Raw genomic sequence first — 25,956 nt, forward strand, 5'->3', positions numbered from 1 at the left:
CTCTAATTAGGTAGTTTGCATGTTCTATGTCCTTACATCCACGCGATTCATTGGCAAGTGATCACTAAACCACAACCACATGCTTGCTTCTTCATCATTAACCATGATTATGATTAATTAATGCAAAAACCTAGAAGAACCTCCAATTATGTTCAAGTGAACTGAATTCTAAATACACCATTACTTTCCCAACTTCATAAAGAAGAAGAGTTACGAACTCAACTTGTGGATTTCTTCGAATTAGTAACAGAAAGTTTTACTCCTCAAAGTGTCACAACAAACTATTAGAAACCAGTAAAGTCACCCTTTTGCCTTTTTAAAACGAAAAGAACAAAATTGACCTTTTAGTCCACTTTTAACAGGGTAGTAGAGCATGTTCGTTTTTCAACCAAATGAACAAGAAGTTTGAGATTTGCCTCAGTTACTTTGAATTTCAGCATTTGAATAGGAGATGATATAGGCCTGAAATTCGCCAAAAATTGCTGAAAGGGTTAACCTATATCCGGAATTCTAGGTATATGGCATGTTGGTATGCACCAAGCCCCCAAGATGAACGTACAAATGGTGTTGAGAGTATCCTGTGTTGAAAACGTGTAACCTTATTCTATTCTCATGTGTTGACGGGTGTCCTTCTTTTGCACTGTGCATGTTGCATATGCACTTAAAGTCAGCGCAAGCTTTGCAAACATATCTTCAAACTAAAGATTTGCTACACCATTCTTTCAATTGTATTTGATATATATTATGAAACCTGAAAGTGATATCTTCAACTATGTGTTCTTTTTAGTTTTTAATTTCTTTTACCTATTCGGCAAAAGGATGAAAATAAATGAAGAAGCACCCCCAACTTTTTCATCAGTTCATCGTTTTATTGACCTCCACTATCTTGTTCCCATTATGGTTGGGTTTAGGGAAAGTTTTTAATGTAAAACAGTCTTAAAATCTTTTGTCATATTTATGGAGAACATACACTGAACACACTACTTCGAAATTCTGACTGTATTGAGAAGTTTCAGAAGCAGAATTTCACAGACTATTTAACCCAATCAGTAGTTAAATATATACACACATTTTCACATTACAAATACTTATGATTATTTTTTCTGAACTATTACATGTTCATGATTTCAACTACTTAATAAAACATATTTAATTTTTCAATTTATAAAAAATAATATTTAACTGCACATCATATTTACATTTTTCTCCTCAATTTTTCTATCTTTCTCCAGCTGTCAACTATATAGTGATATCCATACATCATTTTCCTAATTCAATTTATTCTTGTTTAATGAATATGCAGGTAGGGGTCCCAAATTCCTTTTAGCTTATGGTCAAGGTGACAAACATCACATTAACTGACAAAATTGAAATTCAATTGGTTTTAAGGAGAAAAACAGTTGCACATATTAATTTATTTCTGGCTTTTGTACAGCCGTCGAATTATGAACTTTATTCTAATAATTCCCTTGCCTTGAGGGATTTGCAGTCATTGAAATTCGTACACAATTCCAAGCTATAATGAAAGAATATACAAGATGCAGCCCTTGAAGAAAGTGGAGTTTACCTAATATGGACCCAACATCAAGATCTCAGCCATTGCCATAGCTTGTCACGTTGGACTAATTCAATGGTGCCAAGCCAATGGGTACTAGGTGCCAAATTTCTTCAATAACACCATAAAGGCGTAGGTCATTTAAGGCAAGGAACAGAGTTAGGAAGAAACAAAGTTTTCATTTGAGTGGAAGTTTCGCAAGTGAGTGGGCCAAGTCACTCTTAGGCCTGAGTTTTCCCAATGGGCAACTTGGAAGACTTTGAGCCTTCTATTATTGCCTTTTCTCCTACAGTTCTAGGAAAAGATCCAAAACCTGGCTTTTTTATTTATCATCTTTTACCTCATCTGAATGTTACACGTACACACAAAACAAGTGGGTGGGGGCATGTACTATGTACCTACTTCAATCAAATTCAACTCATCTCATGTTTCTGAATTCTGATTTGCCACAATAAACAACAGCTGGGGTTCAACTCAAGAGAAACCATTTCGTTTGATTTCTCATCGTCATCACAGACTTGGAATCAACAGGTGGACAAAATGAATATATATAAAAAAGATAACAAAGTCCTTTCATACTGAACAATGAGTAAATACATTATTACTATTTCACATATCTCTTATGTACAGTAAAATTTAGAATCACATAGCCAAAAATAAAAACCAGACCCTCTAAGGATCTGATATGATATCATTGTGCTTGATATATATCTGATTGCAAACGTTGCATCTATCCTATCAATTCAAAACCCAAAATCTAAAGAAGAAAACAAAAAATGAAGAAACTCGTGCAAAAAGGACATCCTTATTGAACTCAGTTCTGAGGTGTGGAATCCAGCACTGAGTTATGCCTTTTTGAAGGGCCTGAAGGTGGTATTGGCACCCCTTTGGGGAAGAAGTTGAAAACAATGCCTCTGTATGGAAAACGCGGTTGTTGCTTTGGCCGGAGAAGTTCTGAGTTTTCATTCAGCCTCATAGCTGCCCCTGTCCTTATTGCAGTGCAAGAACCAACAAGAAGCAAGTAAACAAGGAGAATAGCCAGAAAAGAGGCTTTGCATGGAAGATGAAAGGTTTTAGAATGATGAGAAGTGGCCATGGAAATGGAAGGATTTGAATAAGGGCGTTTTGCTTCAGCAGGATTTTAGGTAGTTATGCAGGGAGAGGTTTAAGGAATGTGTAGAATTTATTGCAGAGAAAGTTTTTACTGTGGAGAAACTAAGGTAGTGGTTTTATATATGGTGGCTTGCATGGGGAGCAATGAAAAATGTGGGTTTGTGATGAAGGGTGGGAAGTATGAACAAGGAAAGTGAGATGCACGCAAAAAGAACTATTGAATTTTGAGGTCAACGCTTGTTAAAAAATATTGAATATTTTGGTACAAGTATTTGGCGCCGGCTATGCTTGGACTTGGGGCACCAAGTTTATTACTTTAAAGTGTATGAAAATGTCTTATTTCTTGGTCAATAACAACGATCGATTTCCCAAGAAAACATACCAAAACGTGTGATTGTGAAAAACTGAAAACATGAGCACATGTTTGAAACCCCAACAATTAAAAAACGATTAATTGTCACCGTCAATTTTTCTCTCAATTTTATGAAGTTTGGGCAAATTATAATCGTACAGAAAATCAGAATTAGAATTAGAACTCTAATACGGCATGTAAATGCAGACAGAAAATCCTAGATCTTGAATTCTTCCATCTTTCTAATTTCCGTTAGGAATCTTAAATCATGTTTCACGCGCAGGAAGTCTCGGATTTAAGCACGTATTGTAAACATGCCATTGTAAAACATTAATGTCTTCAAATAAATGACCAGTGAAGTAATTTATGAACGAGTGAAGTAATGTAATAATATATCTATTAACAAGGGAGAATATTTTAATAAAAATTATATTAAAAGTACATATATGTGCTTAAAAACTCCACACTGCAAATAATTTGAAATGAAGTTAGTAATATTTCATTTTTGACGTGGCACAATTGTGATGGGGATGTAAGATTAATTTATAAAGCGCGTGAACATCAACATTATGTTTGGCAAATATTGCATTTTTGGCAACAAAGAAGAGACTTCTCTTAAATGAAAACTGAATAGCATTAATTATTGGTATTTTTGTAGGGAAGCCATTTAATAATTCTTACTAAGTGCTAGCTGTCCATGAGATGCTAATTTTTTAGTGCTTATGACATCATTAATTGGGGTGTTTATTTGGAAAATGAGAATATGCTTGAGGTTTTTTCCTTCCATTGAAAAAGAAAACCATTTATTTTGGTGGGTATCTTTTGCGTGCAACATTTTGTAAGACAACAACCATTTTTTTGGTCCACTTATCCTTCTTCTACCTTCAACTTATCCACACTAATACCAAAGTTAATTAATTTTTCCTTTTTTCTTTTTTTATTTTACTTTTCGTAGCCAGATTCTAATTCAAGCCTTATCTAAATTATTCAATGGTTACTAATAGCAAGCAACCTCAATATTTAACAATACTTTAAACTTTGTTTACTGCCACAACAATAATGCGTGCATTGGGTTTTCATTTCTAAGTAATTACACATTCACGAGTCTTTTTTTTAAACCACATACCGTGAATTATTATTACTTTTTTATAAGAAAATGTTGTTTATGTCTTTAATATCAGCCTTAAAGGTCGACGTTGTTAACAAAACTATAGATTAAACCGTCAATTGAATTATCATTATCAATCGCACTCACTCACCGAGCATTTCCACTTTCTAGATTTGAACACAAATCAAAATCTCTTATGACAAACTACTTGGGTGACGGTCATCAAAGAAATATAGGATGATAGAAATAAAATTATATTTAAAAATGCGATTTGTGATGAGGATGAAATTTTTTGCCTAACCCAATTGAAAATGTGGGCATGGATTACGAATTTAAATAAAAAAAGTCTTTCTCTTTTTTCAATTGGTGTATGTGTCCAAAATTGTATATAAAAATTGTTTAGTAGTTCCACAAACACTCATCACATGGTTAAATGTTTTTATATGCATATATGTTCTTCTTTTGGATTCTGTTTATATTCAATAGATATATTTGCATTATGCAACTTGATTGTTGTGCAATGTGGAAGGTGTGGTGGTATAAAGAATTATGGATTGGTGTAATTTCTAGCAATGGAATACATACCGTTAGTCCTCCTACTTTATTTGTACAGGTTAGTTAGGATCTCATGAGGTGAACATCGTGATAATTATATAAATGTAAAAAAGTGACAAATACCTTTGATAACCACATATGAGATCAATATAAATTATTAATGGTGCAACCTAATATCTTTGTAAGGAGTAGTAAGATAATCCAATTATTGCATTTAATACAAAATATAGTTTTGTTGTTAATTTTGATTTTTTATTTTTGATTTTTTGTTGGGAATTAGTTGCTCAATATGGAGGGCAAAGACAACATGCACTTATTTTTTTTAATAAAAAATAAATAAATTAAATAAAATAGAATATTTGAGAAACATTCCAACTCATTTACACAAAAGAGACTAGATGTCTCTAGTTCAAAAAATTCAAGTCTACCCAAACCTTACATTTCAAAAAGTTATTCATAAACCTCTTACATCCAAAACTACAAGATTACAAAAGGATGCTTAAAGGCCATCATCTATAAGAGAATCCAAACCCAAAAACAAAAAGTTCATGAGTAGTTGATATAATTCTACAACAAGTTTAGAATGGTTGATATAATCCTACATCAAAGTTATAATATATATGAACTTGTATATCGGCATATAAGGATTTTTTTTATATGAGTTGAATTAGTCATAATATTTTTATTTATATTTATTCTTTTCGTCAATTGAGAAAAAAAATCATTATCAATGGCTTATAACAAAGAATATCATCTATTTGAAACTTAAAAAACGTATTACCGTGAAACTCAATCTGCACATTTAAAAAAACCAATTTATTACGAAAAAATGATATTGAGATGAAAATTGATGCACAGAACACAATTCTTATTCCATATTTAGAATTAAAAAATATAAATGGAAACTATAAGATATAATAATGTAGTTTGAAAGGTAAAGGTGGAATGCATGGTAGATGACGTGAAGTTGTGAAATGAAGGATGGATTGAAAGTGGGAAAGGGTTAAAGAAAGGAAGGAAAGAAATTGGCAAAAATATTAAAAGAAGAAAGTGTTACCGACAAAGACCAATGGGGCAAAAGCGCAGATTATGGAAAGGTGTTTGGTTGAATATTCTATTGTTGTATGAGAGAGAAGTCTTTGTTAGAAATTGGCTTCAAAAGTTGTGATGGTATCACAACGTCACAATTTCCATCTAACAAAAACTATAAACCAAAAACACATCTACTGTCTATTTTTATTATATCAAAATAATAAATTTTATATAAATAGTTTTAAAATATACGGTAATTATTGTTAAGCTAAGAATTTTTGTAATTACTTTTTACTAAAATAAATTATGTTATTTTAATTTATTAAAGAATATATTAATTATTTAATAAAAATGACACTAATTATAAAATAGTATAATTCATTTATTATATATATATATATGACCAACTTTTTGTGTAGTTGAAGTTTATTTGCTCCGTTGTCCAGTTATATGTTTGTAAATTTCAAATTTATATTTTGCATTTAAATAAAGGCTTCGATTTATATTTATTATTGGTATACAATATTTTCATCCGAATATTCAATAAGAATTTACCATTTCATCGTATATATTAATAAAAAAAATCAATTTATATAAACTATTAATACCTTTTGTACCTGTATAAACTGAGGGGTCCGGATAGTACTTGAAATTGCTGACGTGTCAGTTATCTCCTGATTACTTCAAGTTTTCTTCTTAAAATGTTGATGTTCGGTCAGTCGGGGAGTTACCTGCAAAAAATACTTTGACGCTTAAGTAAGTGTTCTGGTTTAAGAGTATGCTCTGGTTAAATGGGAAAAACGTACTTTACTCCTCCACAAAGGGCTTTATTTATAGTATTTGGTTTTGCAGCATACACCACCTCTTACAAAAATTTTAAAGAAAGATATTTCAAGATTTTTGTGGAGTTGGATGGTCGAGATTATTTTTATGATTCTGAAGGGAGGACCAAGTTTCCTTTTCATTGGACCCCTAATCCCTCGAAAATCGTTACCTTGTCGAAGTCGATGACCCCTCAGGATAAAGAAGTCCTTGTTGTTTTCGACCAACTCCCAAATAAGTTACCTACTCAAGAGTTGGTAGCGTTGTATGGGTCATCCAAGAGGTGGACAAATCTTACTAGTATGTGGACTTCTTATATACCTTATTGTATTCATTTTGTTGATGGTGTTTAATTCGTTTATTTTTTGCAGCTATCATGACTCGAGTGGACCTGATCCTTGGGGACTACATGGTCCAATTACGATGTTAGACGGGGAATATAAAATAAGCAACTTTGAGACGGTCGGGAAATGAAACTTGGTCATTCCAATTGACATAGTGCCTCCATAGGTTACCATTCCCCCTATGGTTTGAAAGCGGGGTCAGCCTGCCAAGACGTCACAGCAAAATGTAGAAGCATGCTCATCCTCACGGCAGTCGTGCATGCTCAACCTCCATCTGCAAGTGGCGTCAGGTGTGCAAATTTCATTATCACCCGAAGATGAAAGTGTACTGGCGGTCGTCCCCATAAGTTTAATCACAAAGTTAATGGAGCTCCAAAGTCAGTCATTGCTGGTGGGCCGCACTCTTGGGGAAGAGCTGGAAAGGACCACAGTTGTGGTGGTGACCAAGTTAAAAACAGAGCTGGAAGAGTCGACAAGCTCGTTGAAAACAACTTTGGAGACAATGGGAGCACTGAAAGAAAAAATGCGCCAAGTCAGTCTTGAAGGTCAGGAAGCTAAAAGGGCACTAACGGTCAAGATGGAGGTGGAAAGGGCCGAACACGAAAAGGAAAATGTCAAGCGCGAAAAAGAAGAGGTCGAGGCTGAAGAGAGGGAGAAAACATTATCCACCGAGGTGAAGAAGTGCCAATCCTTCATGTTACGCATAACTGATGACTACTTCCATCAAGGCCTTCGTCAAGTGGCCTTCTTCCACGGTATCCCTATCGAAGACTCTCGATATGACATCGAAAAAGATGTCGTGGAAGGGAAGCTAGTGACGATCAACAGAGGAGTTGATGAGGTGATGAAGGACGCCAACGGTGAAGGAGAGAATGTCTTCGCACCCCAAAATGAGTCGGAGCCATCCTTTGAAGAATTATTTGAACCACTTTCAATGAAAATATCCTGGCCCCGGGATGTGGGCATAAAACAATGTTTAACTATGTACTTTTTTATTTATTTATCTATTTAGCAACCGATCGAGACATTTTAATTTTAGTTGCTCTTCTATTTTGAACACATTGATATATTTTAATATTCAACTGGATGACCGAGTACTTATGTAAATGTGGTTTAAATAGTACTCAGTAATGGCTAACCGAGTACATAGAATAAGATAATTCGATACTTTAATAATCCAAGTAACGTCGCTTGATCACTATGAATAAAATCTGACCGAATGAGCAGTGGAGTGTGATAAAACTTGAATATTTTTACTGGCTAATAATAAAATTTGACCGACTGAGTGGTGGAGTGTGATAAAACGTGAACACTTTTACGTTCTAATTAAAGAAAATATAATTTGAACGAATATGAAATAGAGACTTCCATTGTATTCTTAGTTTTAATCTTAGTAAACTGATAAATGTTAGTTAAAAGTATTTTTGTCCGATCTCTCTAAGCCATATTTATTTTATTCTGATCGCTTCAGGCGATACTTTGTTGTTCGAATCGCGCTCAACGATAATTACTAAATTTGATCGGCACTAATCGCGTACGGCGATAGCTTATCCTGAGTTATTCTTGATAACTTAGCCGAGAATAATAAAATGTACAAGTCAAGGCCGAACTCTCAAGAAATGCAATTGTAGTTGTGACTCCTTAATTCTATTCCGACCACTTTAGGTGGTGGTTATCTAAGTCGGTTGAGAGGTTAGCCTCAATGAACTTGGTGGGAATTAAAACTCCTGTTAGTTCTGATCGGTCAAGGCGATAAGCATTCGGTCGAGAAAATCATGTGATAACAAAATAATTTTAAAGTGCCTCATTAAAATCTTCTCGGTCGAAAATCCTCCTTAAGGATAAAACAACCGAGCGAGGAAAGAGTAGATTATTTTATTGAGTTTTCATCAACTAAAATAAAATTTGAGATGTATGGCATTCCACATTCTTGGTACATTTCAGCCTGATAAAAATTCTAAATAATAAGCATCATCGGCCACTATGTTTACAATGTGAAATAGTCTTTCCCAATTACTTAACAACTTACCATCGTCTTTCCGGGCATCACTGCGCATTTGCCAAACCAAGTCTCCCTTTTGGAAGTTTCTTGGCTTCACTTTCAAATTATACCTTCTTGCCGCTTGCACTTTGCATGCTTCTTCCCTTATTCTACTCTTGTCTCTGAGTTCGTTGATAAGGTCAAGGCCAACCAACAAACTTTCTTTATTTAAATCCAAATCCAACATTTGTTGTCATAAAGAGGGTTCTCCTACTTCAACGGAATCATAGCTTTCGTTCCATAAGTCAAACTATATGGGATTTCCTGCGTAGCGACTATGGCGTACATCGGTAAGACCATAAGACTTCGAGAAGCTCCTCAGTCCACTTACCTTTAGCTGGGCCGAGTCTCTGTTTCAATTCATTAAGAATAATTTTTTTGGCAGCCTCGGCTTGGCCGTTGGTCTGCGAGTGCTCCACCGAGCTTGTGATATGTTTGATATCAAGCTTTTCATAGAACTCAGTCAATCCTCAGTCAGTGAATTGTCAACCGTTGTCAATGATAATGACATGTGATATGCCAAAACGACACACAATGTTTTTCCAAACAAAATTTTGGACATTTCGTGCGGTGATGGTCACCAAAGGTTCGACCTCTATCCACTTAGTAAAATAATTTATGCCTACCAATAGAAATTTACATTGTCATTTACCTGGAGTAAAGGGTCCAATGATATTCATCCCCCACTTCAAAAATGCCCACGGGGAGAGAATGTAGTAAACATTCTCAAGCTTTCGGTGAGATAAACTACCATATTCCTGACACTTAATACATTTTTGCACAAATTTCGTACAATCACCCTATACGGTCGACCAATGGTAGTCGGAAGTGATGATGTGGCATCAAGCTACAGTATAGGCGTGTTGACAAGGCGCCAGGTTGGCAGAAGGGAAGGAAGTCGGGGGGCTCGTGAAGTCGCCAGTTATTAAGTTGGCGTGTTCCGATCTCCAGCATACCAGAATCGGCGATCACCGGGTTAAAGATGAAGTCGCCAGATGTAGACTCAGGCGACCTAGTGATTGGAGATCGCCAGAGCAAGCACATCGCCAGAGATGAAGGTGGTGCAGATTATGAAGGCGGCCGGCGAGACCACAGGGAAGGTGTATGAAGGCACCCTAACTCGCCAGTTCCAGTAGAGGTCGCACTCCCAAGTTAGCTATGTACTGGGCAGCACCATGCATAAATAACTTAGCCAAAGAGAGAGTCAGGAGCAGCGCCCAAGTCAAGGAGGCTCCAGATGATGGCACGTGTACAGTTGGATGCGAGCCACGTGTCCAAGTCTGTAACTGCCAGGAGAGAGAAAGTAACCAGGTATATAAGAGTTCTCAATGAACTTTCTGAGGTACGAACGTTCAGATTATACTCTTTACCCTTGCGAGTTCTAGAGCACATTGTGAGAGAGAATTTGCACGGTTCTTGTTCTCTTAGTATTTGGTGGTTCGGCTACTGACTTGGGCGTTGGAGGCCGCAGCGGCGCCGCTCTGTTCTTTTGCAGGTTCTTGAAGTGGATGTCGGAGAGGGACGGACGTTGGAAGCGGTGCGCAAGTCGATCCTGTGACGAGGCAAGCTCCTACGTTCTGGTCAACAGGCAGGATCATCAGGCGCCCACCGTGGGGCCGTGTAAAACTTGCTCCCATCCACAGCGTGAGTTCTTGAAGGTTTTCGAAGTTTTCTGCGTGGTTGTGTGCTGGTGCAACCATCGTTCGCTTTTTGCTTGAGATTTGTTCGGTAAATTCGCGTTTTATACCGTTCGTTTGGGTTTTCGATCGGTGAAGAAAGGTTTTCCTGCTGTTTACGCGTAATTTGTTCGGTGGAGTTGAGTTCTTTCGCTCGTTTGGTTATCCGTGGGAACAGCAGTGGTCTCTGGCGGAGTTGCAGGTTTCTTTGGAGGTAGCGGTGTTCTTGAGTTTCCTTGCGAAGTTTCGCGCAATTTCTTCCGATTGATCGCTGAATCGATCGTAGCTGAAGCAAGTGTTGTTCGCTGCGTTCTGTGATTCGTTAAGTTCATGAGAAAAATGAGAAGCAATCGTTCGAGCCCCGTGGCGCCTGTCGCTGCTGAAGGCGACGCCGCCATGACCATGGCGCAGATGGTAGACATTATGCGCTCGTTGCAGGCAACTGTGGAAGCCTCGCGCATAGAGCAGGCGCGAATGCATGAGGACCTGGCCGCCTCCCGGGCCAGGAATGATGAGCTTACCAAGGTGACTGAGGAGCTGCGTCAAGCTCTTCAGGAGCAGCAAGGGCGTCCTATTGCTGAAGAGGTCGCGCCGTCGTCGCCACCTCGTGTTTTTCCTATGCCTTTCGCTCAGGCGATTACTGACACGCCCATTCCTACGAGCGTGGTCCCTGTCAAGGCTGTCTTTACCGGCGTGGAGGATCCAGAGGCCCATCTGACCACGTTCCTTACGCAGATGATGCTGTCGGGAGGGTCATACGCCGTGTATTGCAAGATGTTCGTAAGCACGCTCCAGGGAACGGCATTGGAGTGGTTTGTGAGCCTACCTAACGGTCACATAACCAGTTTTCAGCAGTTCTCGAAGGTTTTCGTCGAGCAATACATCGTGAACAAGGCACCGCCCAGGGTGTCTTATGATTTGTTTGATATAAGGCAGTACCAGGGAGAGTCCCTCAAAGACTACCTGAATCGCTTTGGAGCGCAGATGGTCAGATCGCCGGCCAAAGATGAAGAAATGCTGGTCTATGCATTCAAGAAGGGCGTGCTGCCAGGACCATTCTGCGAGGCCTTGATCAGGGCTCACCCTGCAACGTTTGCTGAGGTCAGGCGACTTGCGGTGGCTCACATCGCCGACGAAAGTGAGGTCACTGAGAAGAGAGGGAGCGTGGCTCCCGCTAGGCCACGCGCCCAGACCAGGATCCAGCCGCAAAGGGTGCTGGAAACAGCGGCGGCGGCCAGGAAGGACCAGAGGACTCGCCATCCTTATGATAGGAGGAACAAGGGGAGGGGCCAAGGACGCCAGCAACCAACACGCCGGGAATACAATCGCCCGCCTAAGCACAAGTTTGTTATGGGATTGGCGGACCTGATCGCCATTCCCAATATATCTGCCAGGTTGAAAGCGCCTGAGAAGGTGGGTGACAAGGTGCTGGGACCAAAGCCAGACGCCTGGTGTGAGTTTCACCAGGGCTTTGGCCACACTTTGGACTCGTGTTTGTCCTTAGGGTATCAGCTCGATGATCTGGTTAAGAGCGGGTTCCTAAATGACTATCTGCTGGACAGAAGAACGGGGGGAGCGTCGAGTTCCCAGCCAGCAGGTGGAGAAGCCCAGCAACACGAGATGCCCATCCACGGGGAAATCCACACCATCGCAGGAGGCTTCTCAGGTGGTGGATGCACCGCATCGCAGAGGAAGAAGTACGCGCGGTCGGTGATGACAGTGGATATGTTTGAATATCACTCGCCGGAGGTGGACATTACGTTCACCAAGCAGGATCTTCGGGACGTTGTGCCCCATAACAACGATCCCATAGTCATTTCGTTGATTACGGCGGGAAGGAAGGTCCACAGAGTTCTGGTGGACCAGGGAAGCTCGGCAGACGTGATGTTCTGGCCGACTTTCACGCAGCTGGAATTGCCCCTTGACCAGCTAAGGCCCTATGGAGGGTGCCTATATGGGTTCGCTGGCGACCAGGTGGAGGTCAGGGGGTACATTGAGTTGAGAACCACGTTTACAGACGAGGCTGGTTCGAGGACGGAGAAAATCAAGTACCTCATTGTAAACGCCCCTTCAGCATACAACATCCTGTTGGGAAGGCCCACGCTTAACAGGATAGGCACTATACCGTCGACTCGGCACATGAAGGTGAAGTTGCCGTCTATGGAGGGGGTGGTGATCACGATCAAGTCTGATCAGAAAGAAGCAAAAAAGTGCTATGAGAATAGCCTGAAAAACAAGAGATCGGTGAGTTATGTAACAACCACCCCACCTCCCGGCGTGAAGCCCAGATCGACGGTAACGGAAGAGACCGCCGGGAGGGATGTGGAGATGGTGGACGCTGAGCTGGGAAAGGGGAACGCTGGTCTGGAGGAGGAAGAGGCGCGGAATCGCCCTGAGGAAGCGAGAGAACAGGGAATCGCCAGGGCGGTGATCGCCAGGGAATCCAGGCCCAAACCTGTCGAGCAGTGGCTCGAGAAAGAGATCGGGGGAAAAATCTTCAAGCTGGGAAGATCTCTGGAGGTCGAGCTCCAGGACCAGATCGCCAAGGTGATTGAGCGGCATCTGGACGCGTTTGCATGGTCCGCTTCGGACATGCCCGGAATTGATCCCGACTTCTTGTGCCATCATCTGGCGATGGACAGCTTGGTGAGACCAGTGCGACAAAGAAGAAGAAAGTTCAACGAAGAAAGGAGGCAGGCGATTAGAGATGAGACACAGAAACTCCTTGCTGCAGGTCACATCAGGGAAGTCCAGTACCCTGAGTGGCTGGCGAATGTCGTGCTGGTGAAGAAGAGTAACGGGAAATGGCGCATGTGCATCGATTTCACCGACCTGAACAAAGCTTGTCCAAAGGATTCGTATCCTTTACCAAGCATAGACGCCCTGGTAGATAGTGCCGCAGGGTGTAAGTTGCTGAGTTTCCTGGATGCCTTCTCGGGGTATAACCAGATTAAGATGCATCCCATGGATGAAGAGAAGATAGCCTTCATGACGGAGAGATCGTGCTACTGCTACAAGGTGATGCCGTTTGGACTGAAGAACGCGGGGGCCATGTACCAGAGGTTGATGGATCGAGTACTTGCACCGATGCTGGGAAGGAACGTGCAAGCGTACGTCGATGACATGGTTGTGACCTCACCGGAAAAAAGCAAGCACGTTGCGGACTTGGAAGAATTGTTCACGACGATCGTCAAGTTCAGGTTAAAGCTTAATCCAGAGAAATGCATTTTCGGCGTGGAGGCTGGAAAGTTTTTGGGTTTTCTCTTAACTGAAAGAGGCATAGAGGCCAACCCTGATAAGTGTGCCGCCATCCTGGCGATGAGGAGCCCAGCTACGGTGAAGGAGGTTCAACAGCTAACAGGACGGATGGCAGCCCTGTCTCGCTTCGTGTCAGCTAGCGGGGAGAAGGGACATCCCTATTTTCAATGCTTGAGACGCAATAACAAGTTTGCCTGGACGAAGGAGTGCGAGGAAGCCTTCGTCAAACTGAAGGAATATCTGGCGAGCCCGCCGGTCCTGTGCAAACCGCTGGTGGGAACCCCTCTTAGGTTGTATTTTGCTGTGACTGAGAGGGCGGTGAGTGCGGTGCTCGCCCAGGATCAAGATCAGGCTCAGAAGCCTATTTATTTTGTTAGCAAGGTGTTGCAGGGCCCCGAAACGAGATATCAGGCCCTGGAGAAGGTTGCGCTGGCTGTGGTGTTTTCGGCGAGGAGGTTGCGCCACTATTTCCATAGCTTCACCATACTGGTGATGACTCACCTGCCCATCCAGAAAGTTTTGAAGAAACCCGATGTTGCGGGAAGGATGGTGAAATGGGCAGTGGAGCTGTCAGAGTTTAACATCAAGTATGAGCCCCGAGGCCCGATCAATGGGCAAATCTTTGCAGATTTCGTGGTCAAGCTCTCGTCTGAGGCGACACGAGTTGAGGGGGACGAATTCCGTTGGGTACTCTCGGTGGATGGATCGTCGAACCAGCAGGGTAGCGGTGCTGGGGTCATTTTAGAAGGGCCCAATGGCGTGCTGATCGAGCAATCTTTGAGGTTTGCCTTCAAAGCCAGTAACAATCAAGCAGAGTATGAGGCGCTGATCGCCGGAATTTTGCTGGCCAAGGAGATGGGAGCTAGGGTGCTGATGGCTAAGAGTGACTCGCTGCTAGTCACAGGGCAAGTAACAGGTGAGTTCCAGGCTAAAGATCCGCAAATGGCGGCCTATCTGGAATATGTGCAGGAGTTGAAGAGTTCTTTTGCCTCCTTCGAGGTAGTGCATGTGCCCAGAGAGCAGAATGCCCGAGCTGACTTGCTAGCTAAGCTTGCCAGTTCAGGCAAGGGGGGTAGGCAGAGGACGGTGATTCAAGAAACTCTGAAGACGCCGAGAGCATTTGTGGCAGATCACCTGGTCCTTCAGATAAGCAAATCAATGGAGAAAGCAGCGAGAAGCCATAAGTCCCTGACACAAGAAACTCTGAGATCGCCGAGAATCAGAGCATGTCGGGGAGAGAAGGTGAACGTGATGCAGGTCTGCGCTACCCATGAGCCAGACACTTGGATAACCCAGTACAAGCGGTGCCTGGCAGATGGCCTTCTCCCACTGGATCCGACTGAGGCTAGGAAGGTAAAGAAGAATTCTAGCAAGTACACCCTGATTGATGGCGATATGTACAGGTTTGGGTTCACTCACCCGCTCCTGGAATGTATACATGGCGAGAGGTGCACGAGAATCATGGCAGAGCTCCACGAAGGTATATGCGGAAGCCACGTTGGGGGTCGAGCTCTAGCCGCAAGGACTCTCCGTGCAGGCTACTACTGGCAATCGATGAGAGAAGACTGCAAGAAGTATGCGCAGTGTTGCAAACAGTGCCAACAGCACGCCGATTGGCACAAGGCGCCTCCCGAGGAGTTGAAGTCGATTTACAGCCCTTGCCGTTTCATACGTGGGGAATCGACATCCTGGGACCTTTCCCGATGGCGATCAGGCAGATGAAGTACTTGGTGGTGGCAATCGAGTATTTCACCAAGTGGATCGAAGCAGAACCAGTGGCCCAGATCACCGCACACAAAATCGAAGGTTTCGTGTGGAAGAACATTGTGTGCCGGTTTGGTGTGCCCAAGCGCCTGGTGTCGGACAATGGGACTCAGTTTGCAAGTCACCTGTTGAAGAAGCTTTGCGAAGGGGTGGGAATTCAACAAGTGTTTGCATCCGTCGAGCACCCTCAGACGAATGGCCAGGTGGAGTCAGCCAATCGGGTGTTGCTGAGAGGATTGAAGAGGAGGCTCGAGAAAGCCAAGGGAAGTTGGGCTGAGGAGGTACCCCGTATAGTCTGGGCATACCACACCACCGAGCAGTCAGGAACCCATGAGACCCCGTTCAGTTTGGTCTATGGGTGTGATGCGATGATTCTAGTAGAGATCCAGAAGAGCTTGCCGAGGTTCCAGAACTTTGTAGAGGAAGACTCGAATGAAGAGAGAAGGCTGAACCTGGACCTACTGGATGAGGTCAGGGAAGAGGCGAGACTGAAAGCTGAGGCGGTGAAGAGAAGGATTGAACGAAGGTACAACTCGAAGGTGATGCCAAGGCAATTTAGAGAAGGCGACCTGGTGATGAGAAAAGCCCACCAGTACGAGATGGAGAATAAGCTGTCGCCTAAGTGGACGGGACCGTTCAGAATAACCGAGGCGCTCGGGAACGGCGCCTACCGCTTAGAGACGCTGGAAGGAGGGGCGATTCCTCGCACTTGGAACGCCACGCACCTGAAGTTGTACTATAGTTAAGAGCTTTGTAAGTAAAGACAAGCACAAAAGTTACATTACAATGTCTCTGATAAAACAGTTTGAAGGGGGCACTCTTTTTTTCCCTAAGGAGGGTTTTTAATGAGGCCACCCAATAAAGGAAGAGTTTACGAAGTATAAGGCGTTTTTAGATTGCATGCTTGCTGTTTTCCAAAAAGGTTTTGAAGAAAGACCTTGTCACTTGTACGTGACTCGAGGCGAGTTAAAGATATATTGCATGCTTTCTAAAAAGTTTTTAAGTCCTCATCGTTTTTCGGCGATTGGAGGCATCAGTTAAAGTTTTTAAGTCCTCATCGTTTTTCGGCGATTGGAGGCATCAGTTAAAGTTTTTAAGTCCTCATCGTTTTTCGGCGATAGGAGGCATCAGTTAAAGTTTTTAAGTCCTCATCATCTTTCGGCGATCGGAGGCACCAGTAAAAGACCTCCTCGCCGTCGAGCGAGTGCAGGCGAGAAAGAGTAAAAGTCCTCAGTGTTTCTGGGGGCGAGAAGATGTAACCCCTGGGGCAATGTAGAGGCAAGTAAAAGACCTCCTCGCCGTCGAGCGAGTGCAGGCGAGAAAGAGTGAAAGTCCTCAGTGTTTCTGGGGGCGAGAAGATGTAACCCCTGGGGCAAAGTAGAGGCACCAGTAAAAGTCCTCAGTGTTTCTAGGGGGGGAGGAGATGTAACCCCTGGGGCAATGTAGAGGCACGATTTAAAGACCTTCTCGCCTATGAGCGAGTTCAGGCGAGTTAAAGACCTTCTCGCCTATGAGCGAGTTCAGGCAAGATAAAATCCTTCTCGTCTCGAACGAGTTCAGGTATGATGTATAGGGTGGAAGAAGTTCTGAGGGTGGCTAAGGCAGGTTCGAAGAGAACGCCTAGCCACCCGGTCTCTTGCTCTGAAGCACAAGGAGGTGGAGAAGGATCCGAAAGGCGCCTCTACCCCCAGATGAAAGAGCAATGGCCAAGGTGTGAAGGCAGGAAGAAGCTGGTGTTGCCAAGAGTCTCTGGCGACCAGGAAACGATCAAGCAATGGAGAGAAGTCAAAAACCCGCTTTGATGAAGCAGATCGGGTGTAGCGGTGTTATAAAGCCAGGGGTTGAGTTAAAGTCCATTGCTTAAGGTATCATTTTACGCTAAGGTTTATTGCCTTAAGTTACGAGTTGATAAATGTGATTATTATTCGAAGTTCAGATGGTTCGAAACAGCCAAGTACAAGATCGTGCCTACGAGATTACTAAGTTATTTCGTTGAAAGTAAATCATGCAAGGAAAGTTAAAGGTAAACAAAGGGGTTACAAGAAGAAATGCGAAAGTAACTTCATTAAGCAAAGTATCAGTTCAAAAAAAATACGCGCCAACTTGATAAATACATGTCCAAGAAAATGTGAGTTTATTACAGAAGTATATGCAAGGGAAAGGCACGAAGGTAGTAGATGGAGAGAATCGATTAATCTTCAGCAGGAACCACCTTTCCATCCACTACCTCGTTATCAAGAGACACCATGTTGAGGTCCAAGTCGGGGAACAAGCAGGCAAATTGTTCCCGCGCAGCTTCGAATCCAGCAGCTAGAATTTGAGCAGAATTCAGCTTGAGTTCTTCAATCTGTTTCTGAAGTTCCTCAATCCGCTTCTTGAGATCTTCAGTTTGCTCTTTCAGCTCCTTATTCTGCTGCTCCAGCTCTTCAACTTGTTTCTTGAGTTGTTCATTGGTTTCTTGAGCCTGGAGAAGGTCTTCAGCAACTTTCTTGGATTCTGCTTGCGCTTGTCCCAATTCGGCGGCCAGCTCCCCATTTTTCTTGTTGGCTTCAGCAAGCTCAGTCATGGCGTCATCCCTCGCCTTTTCCACCTTTCCAAGGAGGGTCTCTCGGTCGGCTGACCTTTGCTCCAATTTCTTCACCTTGGCGGCGTCAGTTTTTATGAGAGCCTCCAGGTCAGCCACCCTGACGCGATAAGGCACAATCTTGTTCTCCAGTTCAATATTTTCTTGAGCCAGTTGCTACACCTTATGGCGGAGATCAGTGGCCTCCTTGCGCGCCAATCTGAGCTCAGTGCTCATTGCGTCTTCTACTCGGGAGTGTTCAATCTCCGCGAGCGTCAAGTTGAAGGACAACTTCTCCACCTCAACCTTCATGGTGTTGTTCTCTGTTTTGAGGTTGAAGAGGTCGTCCTGGAGCTTCCTGGTGGAGCTCTGCACCGCCCTAGTTATGATGGCGGGAATGTCTTCCGCTATCGTCTTCAGCTTAGCGGACAAAGGCTCCCACATCCTCGTGACCTCGAGAGGGAGGTTCGCTGCTTGGAGAGGCGCTGGTGGGGCCTGTTGTTGGTTTCCGTCGCCACCCTCTTTGGTTGGTTCTTCAGTGGGTGCTTCTGCGCGTGGTGGCGACGTCGGGGATTCGGTGATCAGAATCGGAGAGGTATGGGCAACCTCATCCCCGGTTGGAGCGGCATCTGCAGCTGAGGCGTTAGAGGGAGGACCCCCTCTAGCTGATGCATGTGGCGTGGAGGCGCTTGGGGGGTCCTCCAAGAAGTTGTCTTCGGCGGCCTCGACCGCAGGTGGCGCAGTTGCCAATGGAATGGCTTGGACTGGGGAGGCGGGAGCTGGTGGAGATGGCATTGTTGGAGGCGGAGCAGGTGTTGATGGCGGTGTTGAGGTTGGAAGAGGGGGCGGGGCAGGTGGTGAAGAAGGTGCCACCCTCTTCCTCTTTGTAACGAGGCCATCTTCGGTGACCTCATCATCTTCTTCCTCATCCTCTTGGACTATCTGGGGAGCTTTCCTCTTAGCCCTCTTGAGGACAAGTTTCTTCCGCTGGGCGGCGGGTTGGACGTCGGAGGGTGCTGGGCCCTTAGGTGGCGATCGGCCCTGAGTGGCGGCGATCTCCACCATAGAATTTGGCACTGTTTGGGAGCCCGTCGCCAACCCGTGGGTTCGGACGAGCGCCCTCAACTCAGCGAGCATACCCTTGCCCAGCATGTTATCTGCATAGAACGAAAATGCATGGGTTAACTCAGAAAGAAAATAAGTGCATAAGGCGGTGTGCAGCGAAGCAGATGATCGGTGCAGAAAAACAAACCAAAGTTTTGTGCATAACGCACAAGACGCCCAGAAACAGTTAAACAGAAGCAGTATTAAAACAACAGTTTAAATGTTCTAACCTATTCGAATTTCGAGTTGGTCCTCGTAGAATTCGAAGCAGATCAGGGTGGTGGTAAGGAAGGTGATGTTGGCATCCGCCACCCTTTTCCAGAAAAGGCAGAGATCTCTGTCCAACGCTCCCATGCTATCAGGACTTCTGGGTTTTCTGAAGCAGCTCTTGGACTCTTTTTTCCCCTTGTCCACCCAGTACAAGGGGAAGCCGTCGAGTAGGGAGTCGTCTTTGTCGTTAGGGCGCACTTGGACGAACTTCCCTTTCCAGTCCTTATAGGATTGCTGGAAGATGGAGAAGATTGACCTCCCAGCAATCGCATTCAAGCTAACCCACAGGCGGTCTCCTGGGTGCTTGGCCTCAAAGAGGAATAGAAACACGTCTACGGATGCGGGCAACCCCAGATGGTCGCACATCACTTGGAACGCTCGCACAAACGCCCAGCTGTTGGGATGGAGCTGGGCGGCGGCGATGTTGAGCTCGGTAAGGAGCTCCCTTTCGAAACGGGTGAAAGGGAACTTGAGCTTCACCTTCTTGAATAAGGTTGTGTAGACGAAGCAGAAGGGCCCGTCAACGCTTACCTTATCGTCGGCGCACACGGGCAGATCGGGGGGGCAAGGTAGCACTATCATCTTTTCATCGTGCTCCTTGTGAAATGATTGATGAGGCTCATCCCCCTTAGTCAATCGCAAGACTGCTCCAGCAGTGTTCACGGAAGACGTTTCCCTCAACAGGGTCGAGTTGGCCCATGGGTAGAGTTTTTCGATGTCTGGCTGGGAAACGGGGGCTCCTCCGACGATAGGTGGAGTCGCCTGGGCCAGGTTGGGGCGGGAAGACGCAGGCCTCTCAGCCTGGGAAGATGAAGCGCCACGGACTCGTGGTGGGTCGTGTGCTTGTGAAGAAGGGTTTCGTGATGAAGGAGGAGGATTCGGGGTGATCTTTGTGCGAGTCATTGTTGCAGCTGCAAAGGAAGAAGAAAAGGAAAAAATGGTCAGGGGTCACAGAGGCTGACTCGATCATGGAGGGAAGGTGAAAAACGAACGAACGTAGGTTTGTTGCGATGATTGACGAAGCCCTAAGTTACGTAGAGGGAGAAATGGAAAAAGCAACCCACAGCGTATGCACCAGACAGTTACAGGATGATGTGAATCGGTTAAAATGCAAGAAAAACCAGCAGAAGAAGGAAAGTAGGTACCTTTTGATGATCAGGAAGACGATGAAGGATGATGGTGATTCAGAATGTTGGAGAGCGCTGAGAGTTTTTTGCAGAAGAAGGTTAAAGCGTTTGTGAATACGAGGGAAAGTGATGGAACAGTGTGGAGTGAAAATGGGTTTAAGAGTTTTTTCGAAATGGGTTTGGGAAGCGCAAACGGTAGCTGAAGGTAACCGTTGATGAAGCCACGTGTCGAACGATGGGTGAGGGGTTTGGTGGAGCGTCAGAGAAGCAGCAGGTACAACCGCTTGGAATTCTGCGTCAGTGCCACGTAGACCGGTGTTGACGTGACTCCTCTAGTCTTTTCGCTGGACAAGTCTTCGCTTAAGACTGGGGGGCTTGTGTACCGCCCTGGTAGTCGGAAGTGATGACGTGGCATCAAGCTACAGTATAGGCGTGTTGACAAGGCGCCAGGTTGGCAGAAGGGAAGGAAGTCGGGGGGCTCGTGAAGTCGCCAGTTATTAAGTTGGCGTGTTCCGATCTCCAGCATACCAGAATCGGCGATCACCGGGTTAAAGATGAAGTCGCCAGATGTAGACTCAAGCGACCTAGTGATTGGAGATCGCCAGAGCAAGCACATCGCCAGAGATGAAGGTGGTGCAGATTATGAAGGCGGCCGGCGAGACCACAGGGAAGGTGTATGAAGGCACCCTAACTCGTCAGTTCCAGTAGAGATCGCACTCCCAAGTTAGCTATGTACTGGGCAGCACCATGCATAAATAACTTAGCCAAAGAGAGAGTCAGGAGCAGCGCCCAAGTCAAGGAGGCTCCAGATGATGGCACGTGTACAGTTGGATGCGAGCCACGTGTCTAAGTCTGTAACTGCCAGGAGAGAGAAAGTAACCAGGTATATAAGAGTTCTCAATGAACTTTCTGAGGTACGCACGTTCAGATTATACTCTTTACGCTTGCGAGTTCTAGAGCACACTGTGAGAGAGAATTTGCACGGTTCTTGTTCTCTTAGTATTTGGTGGTTTGGCTACTGACTTGGGCGTTGGAGTGCGATCGGCCGCAGCGGCGCCGCTCTGTTCTTTTGCAGGTTCTTGAAGTGGATCTCGGAGAGGGACGGACGTTGGAAGCGGTGCGCAAGTCGATCCTGTGACGAGGCAAGCTCCTACTTCTGGTCAACAGGCAGGATCACCTACCAATAGAAATTTACATTGTCATTTACCTGGAGTAAAGGGTCCAATGATATTCATCCCCCACTTCAAAAATGCCCACGGGGAGAGAATGTAGTAAACATTCTCAAGCTTTCGGTGAGATAAACTACCATATTCCTGACACTTAATACATTTTTGCACAAATTTCGTACAATCACCCTATACGGTCGACCAATAGTAGCCAACCCGCAGTACTTTACCTCTCATTGTCTGAGCTTCCGAATGAGTACCACATACCCCTTCGTGTATCTCTTGCATGACATAAGTGGCTTGCTCGGGTGTGATGCATTTTAAGAGTAGTTGAGTGTAACCTCGCCGATAAAGATCTTGATCAATCAGTAGAAACCGGGAGCTCTGCTGCTTCATTACTTTTTTCGAATGTGCCTCGCAATTCCCATCTATTAAAAATTGTTTGATGGATTTCATCCAATTTGGTTATTCATCAATAGTCATACACTATCCCGAGCTAACACTGGGATTGCTCAAGGTCACATAGATGACCGACCGATGAAGTTCTTTCTTCTTAGCGTTCAGCTTGGATATTGTGTTCCCGACAGATATGCTAGATAGTTACCTCAGTAAACTTTGTAATTAGACCTTGAACAAAGTGATAATATTGTTGCAATAACATCTCTTTAACTTCGAATTCCTCTTTAAGGTGCCTGACCACTAGTTGAGAGTCACTTTTACATACGAGTTTTGTCACGTCCAGATCAAGAGCAAGATTAAGATCGGCTATGATGACTTCATACTCGGTCTGATTATTTGACGTCTTAAATTAAAATTCCAATGCTTGCTCAAGGAGGATATCACCCGGTCCTTCAAGCACCACTCCCGCACCACATGATCTACTATTGGAGGAACCATCAACATGTAGAGTCCATTGAGAATCCTCATTCTCAGTCGGCTTAGGACTTAGCTCAGCTATAAAATCGACTAAAGCTTGTGATTTAATCGCCACCCTAGGTTGGTATTGAATATGAAATTTTGATAACTCCACAACTCATCCTATCATCTGTCCAGCCAGGTCTGGTTTTGCTAATATCTTCATTATGGGATAGTCAGTTCTTACTATAATGCGATGATTATGAAAAGGCATAACATTCGTCGTGCGGTTATTACCAAGGCTAAGGCAACCTTGTCAATCATTTGGTACTGGACCTCGACACCGTGAAGTACTTGACTAATGAAGTAGATTGGTTGTTCTTCTTTTTCAACCTCTTGAACTAATATTGTGTTGATTACATCCTATGAGACAACAAGATAAACAATTATAGGTTCCTTGGTGTTTGGCGTTTGAATGACCAGGGAAGATGCCAAAAAAGCTGTGAAGGAATATTCCTTCGCATTTGTCCGTCCATCGAAATTTGGAAGCCTTTCGTAATAGTTGTACAATGAGTTTGGCCTGTTCTGCAAGTTTTGACACGAACCTGGAAAATGGCATCTCTTTCCTTTTCATCTTTTAATTTCTCCTTTGCACCATTTTCTGTTCCTTTCATGTTCTTGTATTGCTCTTTACTATTCGATTTTTAGCTTGCTTCCTTTCATCTTTTATGTTCTTCATTTTTGCCCATCATCATCTAAATCGCCATATAATTGTGTTTTCTTTTTGTCCTCTAGAAGTGAACATTCACACTTACTTAACCACTTGGCAAGTTCGTGTCCAGTGAGAATCTTCTTTGGGTTTCTCACCATAATTGTTAATCTAAAAAATCATCAACAAAAGAGTAAACTATAAAATGTGCAATTTTAAAATCAACTCACATCATGTGGTATTTAGAGCATGGTTTTAAATTGTGTTTATCTTTTCAGAGTTGATTTCTTCCTTTAAATTTCAGCACAATTCAATTATTGCTTTTATCTTTAAGCACCTTTCAATTCCGCCTTTAAATTATTATCATTTACAATTTCGCCTTTTTATTCATTAAACAATTTAAATTATGCTTTTGAATTATTTTGAGTCAATTTTTTTACCTCACCTCTTTTGCTTGAGTCTTATGTTCTTAGTGTTTTAGGACTTTTTAAATCCATTATGCTTATTTTGCTTTTAACTATGAAGAGTTAAACGCAATTAGAATTTGTTTAAGTGGTAGTTGATTTAGTTACAAACAAAGAATTCAAGTGATCAGATGAATTGAATCCCAACCTATTTGTGAAAATTGAAAGTGAATTAAAAATATGCATGTCAAGAATATGGACATTTTAAATCCATAAAGAAAAAACAAAGACAAAAACAATTTGAATGCAATTCATTTTTCAAGTTTAAAGTGGTAAGAGGATTCTTTTTATGTGGCAATTTTTTTTCACATTTGTGGAATTTTATCCTTCTTACTTTTACACTTTCTAAGAAAATTATAACTTCATAGTTAAAAGTTTAAATAAGTTTCTTTGAGTCTTCAAAAATGTTTTTCTTGTTTGTCTTGTTTAAGTTTTGTCATCATCTTACTACCTTTTTGGTTTAACTTTCTTTCTTTCAACTTTTATTGTTTGTCTTTAAAGTCTCTTGTGCTTTGTTTGGGTTGAGGTGGGGATTTGTGGGGAGGAGAGAGAGTGAATTAGAGAGGATTAGAGGGGATGTGAGAGGTTGTTTGAATTGAGAGATGATAAAGTGAATTTGTGAGGATGGTTTATTGAAATTTGTGAGTGATGTGATAGTTAGGAGATAATTTGAAAATTATTGTGTAAAATATAAATTTACAAATTTATCCTTGTCATTAAAAAATATTTTAATAATGAGTTATGGTATATTTTTTCTGTAAGTTTGAGTTAATTATTATTTTCTAATATATAATATTTATAATTACTCTTATTTTGTAATAAAAAATAATTTTGCGTTAAATTGAAATAAATTTATTAAATATATTAAAATTTATGAAAGTAATATTTATTGTTATATACATTTGTTATTTTTATATAATTATATATATATTAGTTGATATTATCATTTTATTTATTATTTTTATTATTTATAATTATATGTTGTTATTAATAGTATAATTAAATATATTTGAAATTATTAAATAAATTTATGTAATATTTAAATTTGTATATTGTATGTATATAATTATATTAATAATTATAATAGTACTAAAATAAATAATACTATTAATATTTTGAATAATTATATACATGATAAAATTCACATATTTTCATAAATATTATGAAATATTAACTACAACATGAAAAAAATTATATTTTATTTTTTATGTATAATTTTTTCTATCAATTTGTATCTAATAAAGAAAATAACAACTTTCATTTATCATTAATAAACATTAGATTAACATGAAATAGTCGGTAATTACAATAAATAAATGAAGTCATTAAATTAGAATCCTAAATGATGTTGTGTCATGGGAATTTAAAAAAATTACAAACATAATAATTTCCAATAACGCATTAAATTTAACTAACAATCAAAATAAGTTCAACATAAAAAATAATAATAACACAATAAAAATAAAATTAATGTTCTTCATTGAGTTTAAGCTGGTGAAGTGTATCTTCAATTCGATCCAAACGTGTGTGGACAGTGTTGATATTTTCCTGCATATTTTGAATTGCCCCCCAAATTTGTATTAACATCACCGAATCATGGGGGATTTCGGGTTGAGGATGACCGCCTGCAACATGTTCTTGAGGCAGTGGAATGTCTTCGTGTTCTTGTTCATGATCATCGTCAGGCCTTCCAAGTTGCCACACACCATTGACCTCAAAGATATTCATTTTCTTCATGGTTTTTTTCCCAAAGAAGTTATTCCACCCTAACGTGATTGATGACTCTCCCATCAAGTTCATGCCATATAACAACATGAGGTGTGTGATTAAACAACCATATGGAAAAGGCATATCATTGTCACTACATTTTATCATATGTTGCATGATATAATGAGGCCAATTAATCATTACATTACTTTTTAGGCACCATAACATGAAAACATCATCATGAACCAACTGCGAGAAGTTGCTCCCCCGAGGACACAACATGTGCACCCATGTGTAATGAAGTAGTCTATCATTCATAATCAAACTACCTACGTTTCTTATATTTTGGTTGTGCACCTCTTCTTTTGTCA

The 25,956-nt window shown here is 42.2% G+C and overlaps 1 protein-coding gene across 1 annotated transcript; it reads right to left on the reverse strand.

Annotated features, from left to right (window-relative positions):
• Positions 1-2,126: 2,126 nt before the first annotated feature.
• On the reverse strand, positions 2,127-2,837 carry LOC150025782 (protein IDA-like). Its single transcript, XM_090305000.1, has one exon. The coding sequence runs from the start codon at positions 2,649-2,651 to the stop codon at positions 2,370-2,372; it is 282 nt and encodes a 93-aa protein (XP_090161126.1). The 5' UTR covers positions 2,652-2,837; the 3' UTR covers positions 2,127-2,369.
• Between the last annotated feature and the right edge of the window lie 23,119 nt (positions 2,838-25,956).

Source organism: Phaseolus vulgaris, chromosome 7 (assembly GCF_051622355.1).
Source record: "Phaseolus vulgaris cultivar YP4 chromosome 7, ASM5162235v1, whole genome shotgun sequence".
Taxonomy (NCBI): domain Eukaryota; kingdom Viridiplantae; phylum Streptophyta; class Magnoliopsida; order Fabales; family Fabaceae; genus Phaseolus; species Phaseolus vulgaris.

Excerpts from the sequence above, each read along its gene's own strand:
- LOC150025782 (XM_090305000.1), bottom strand. The coding sequence starts at position 2,651 with ATGGCCACTTCTCATCATTCTAAAACCTTTCATCTTCCATGCAAAGCC.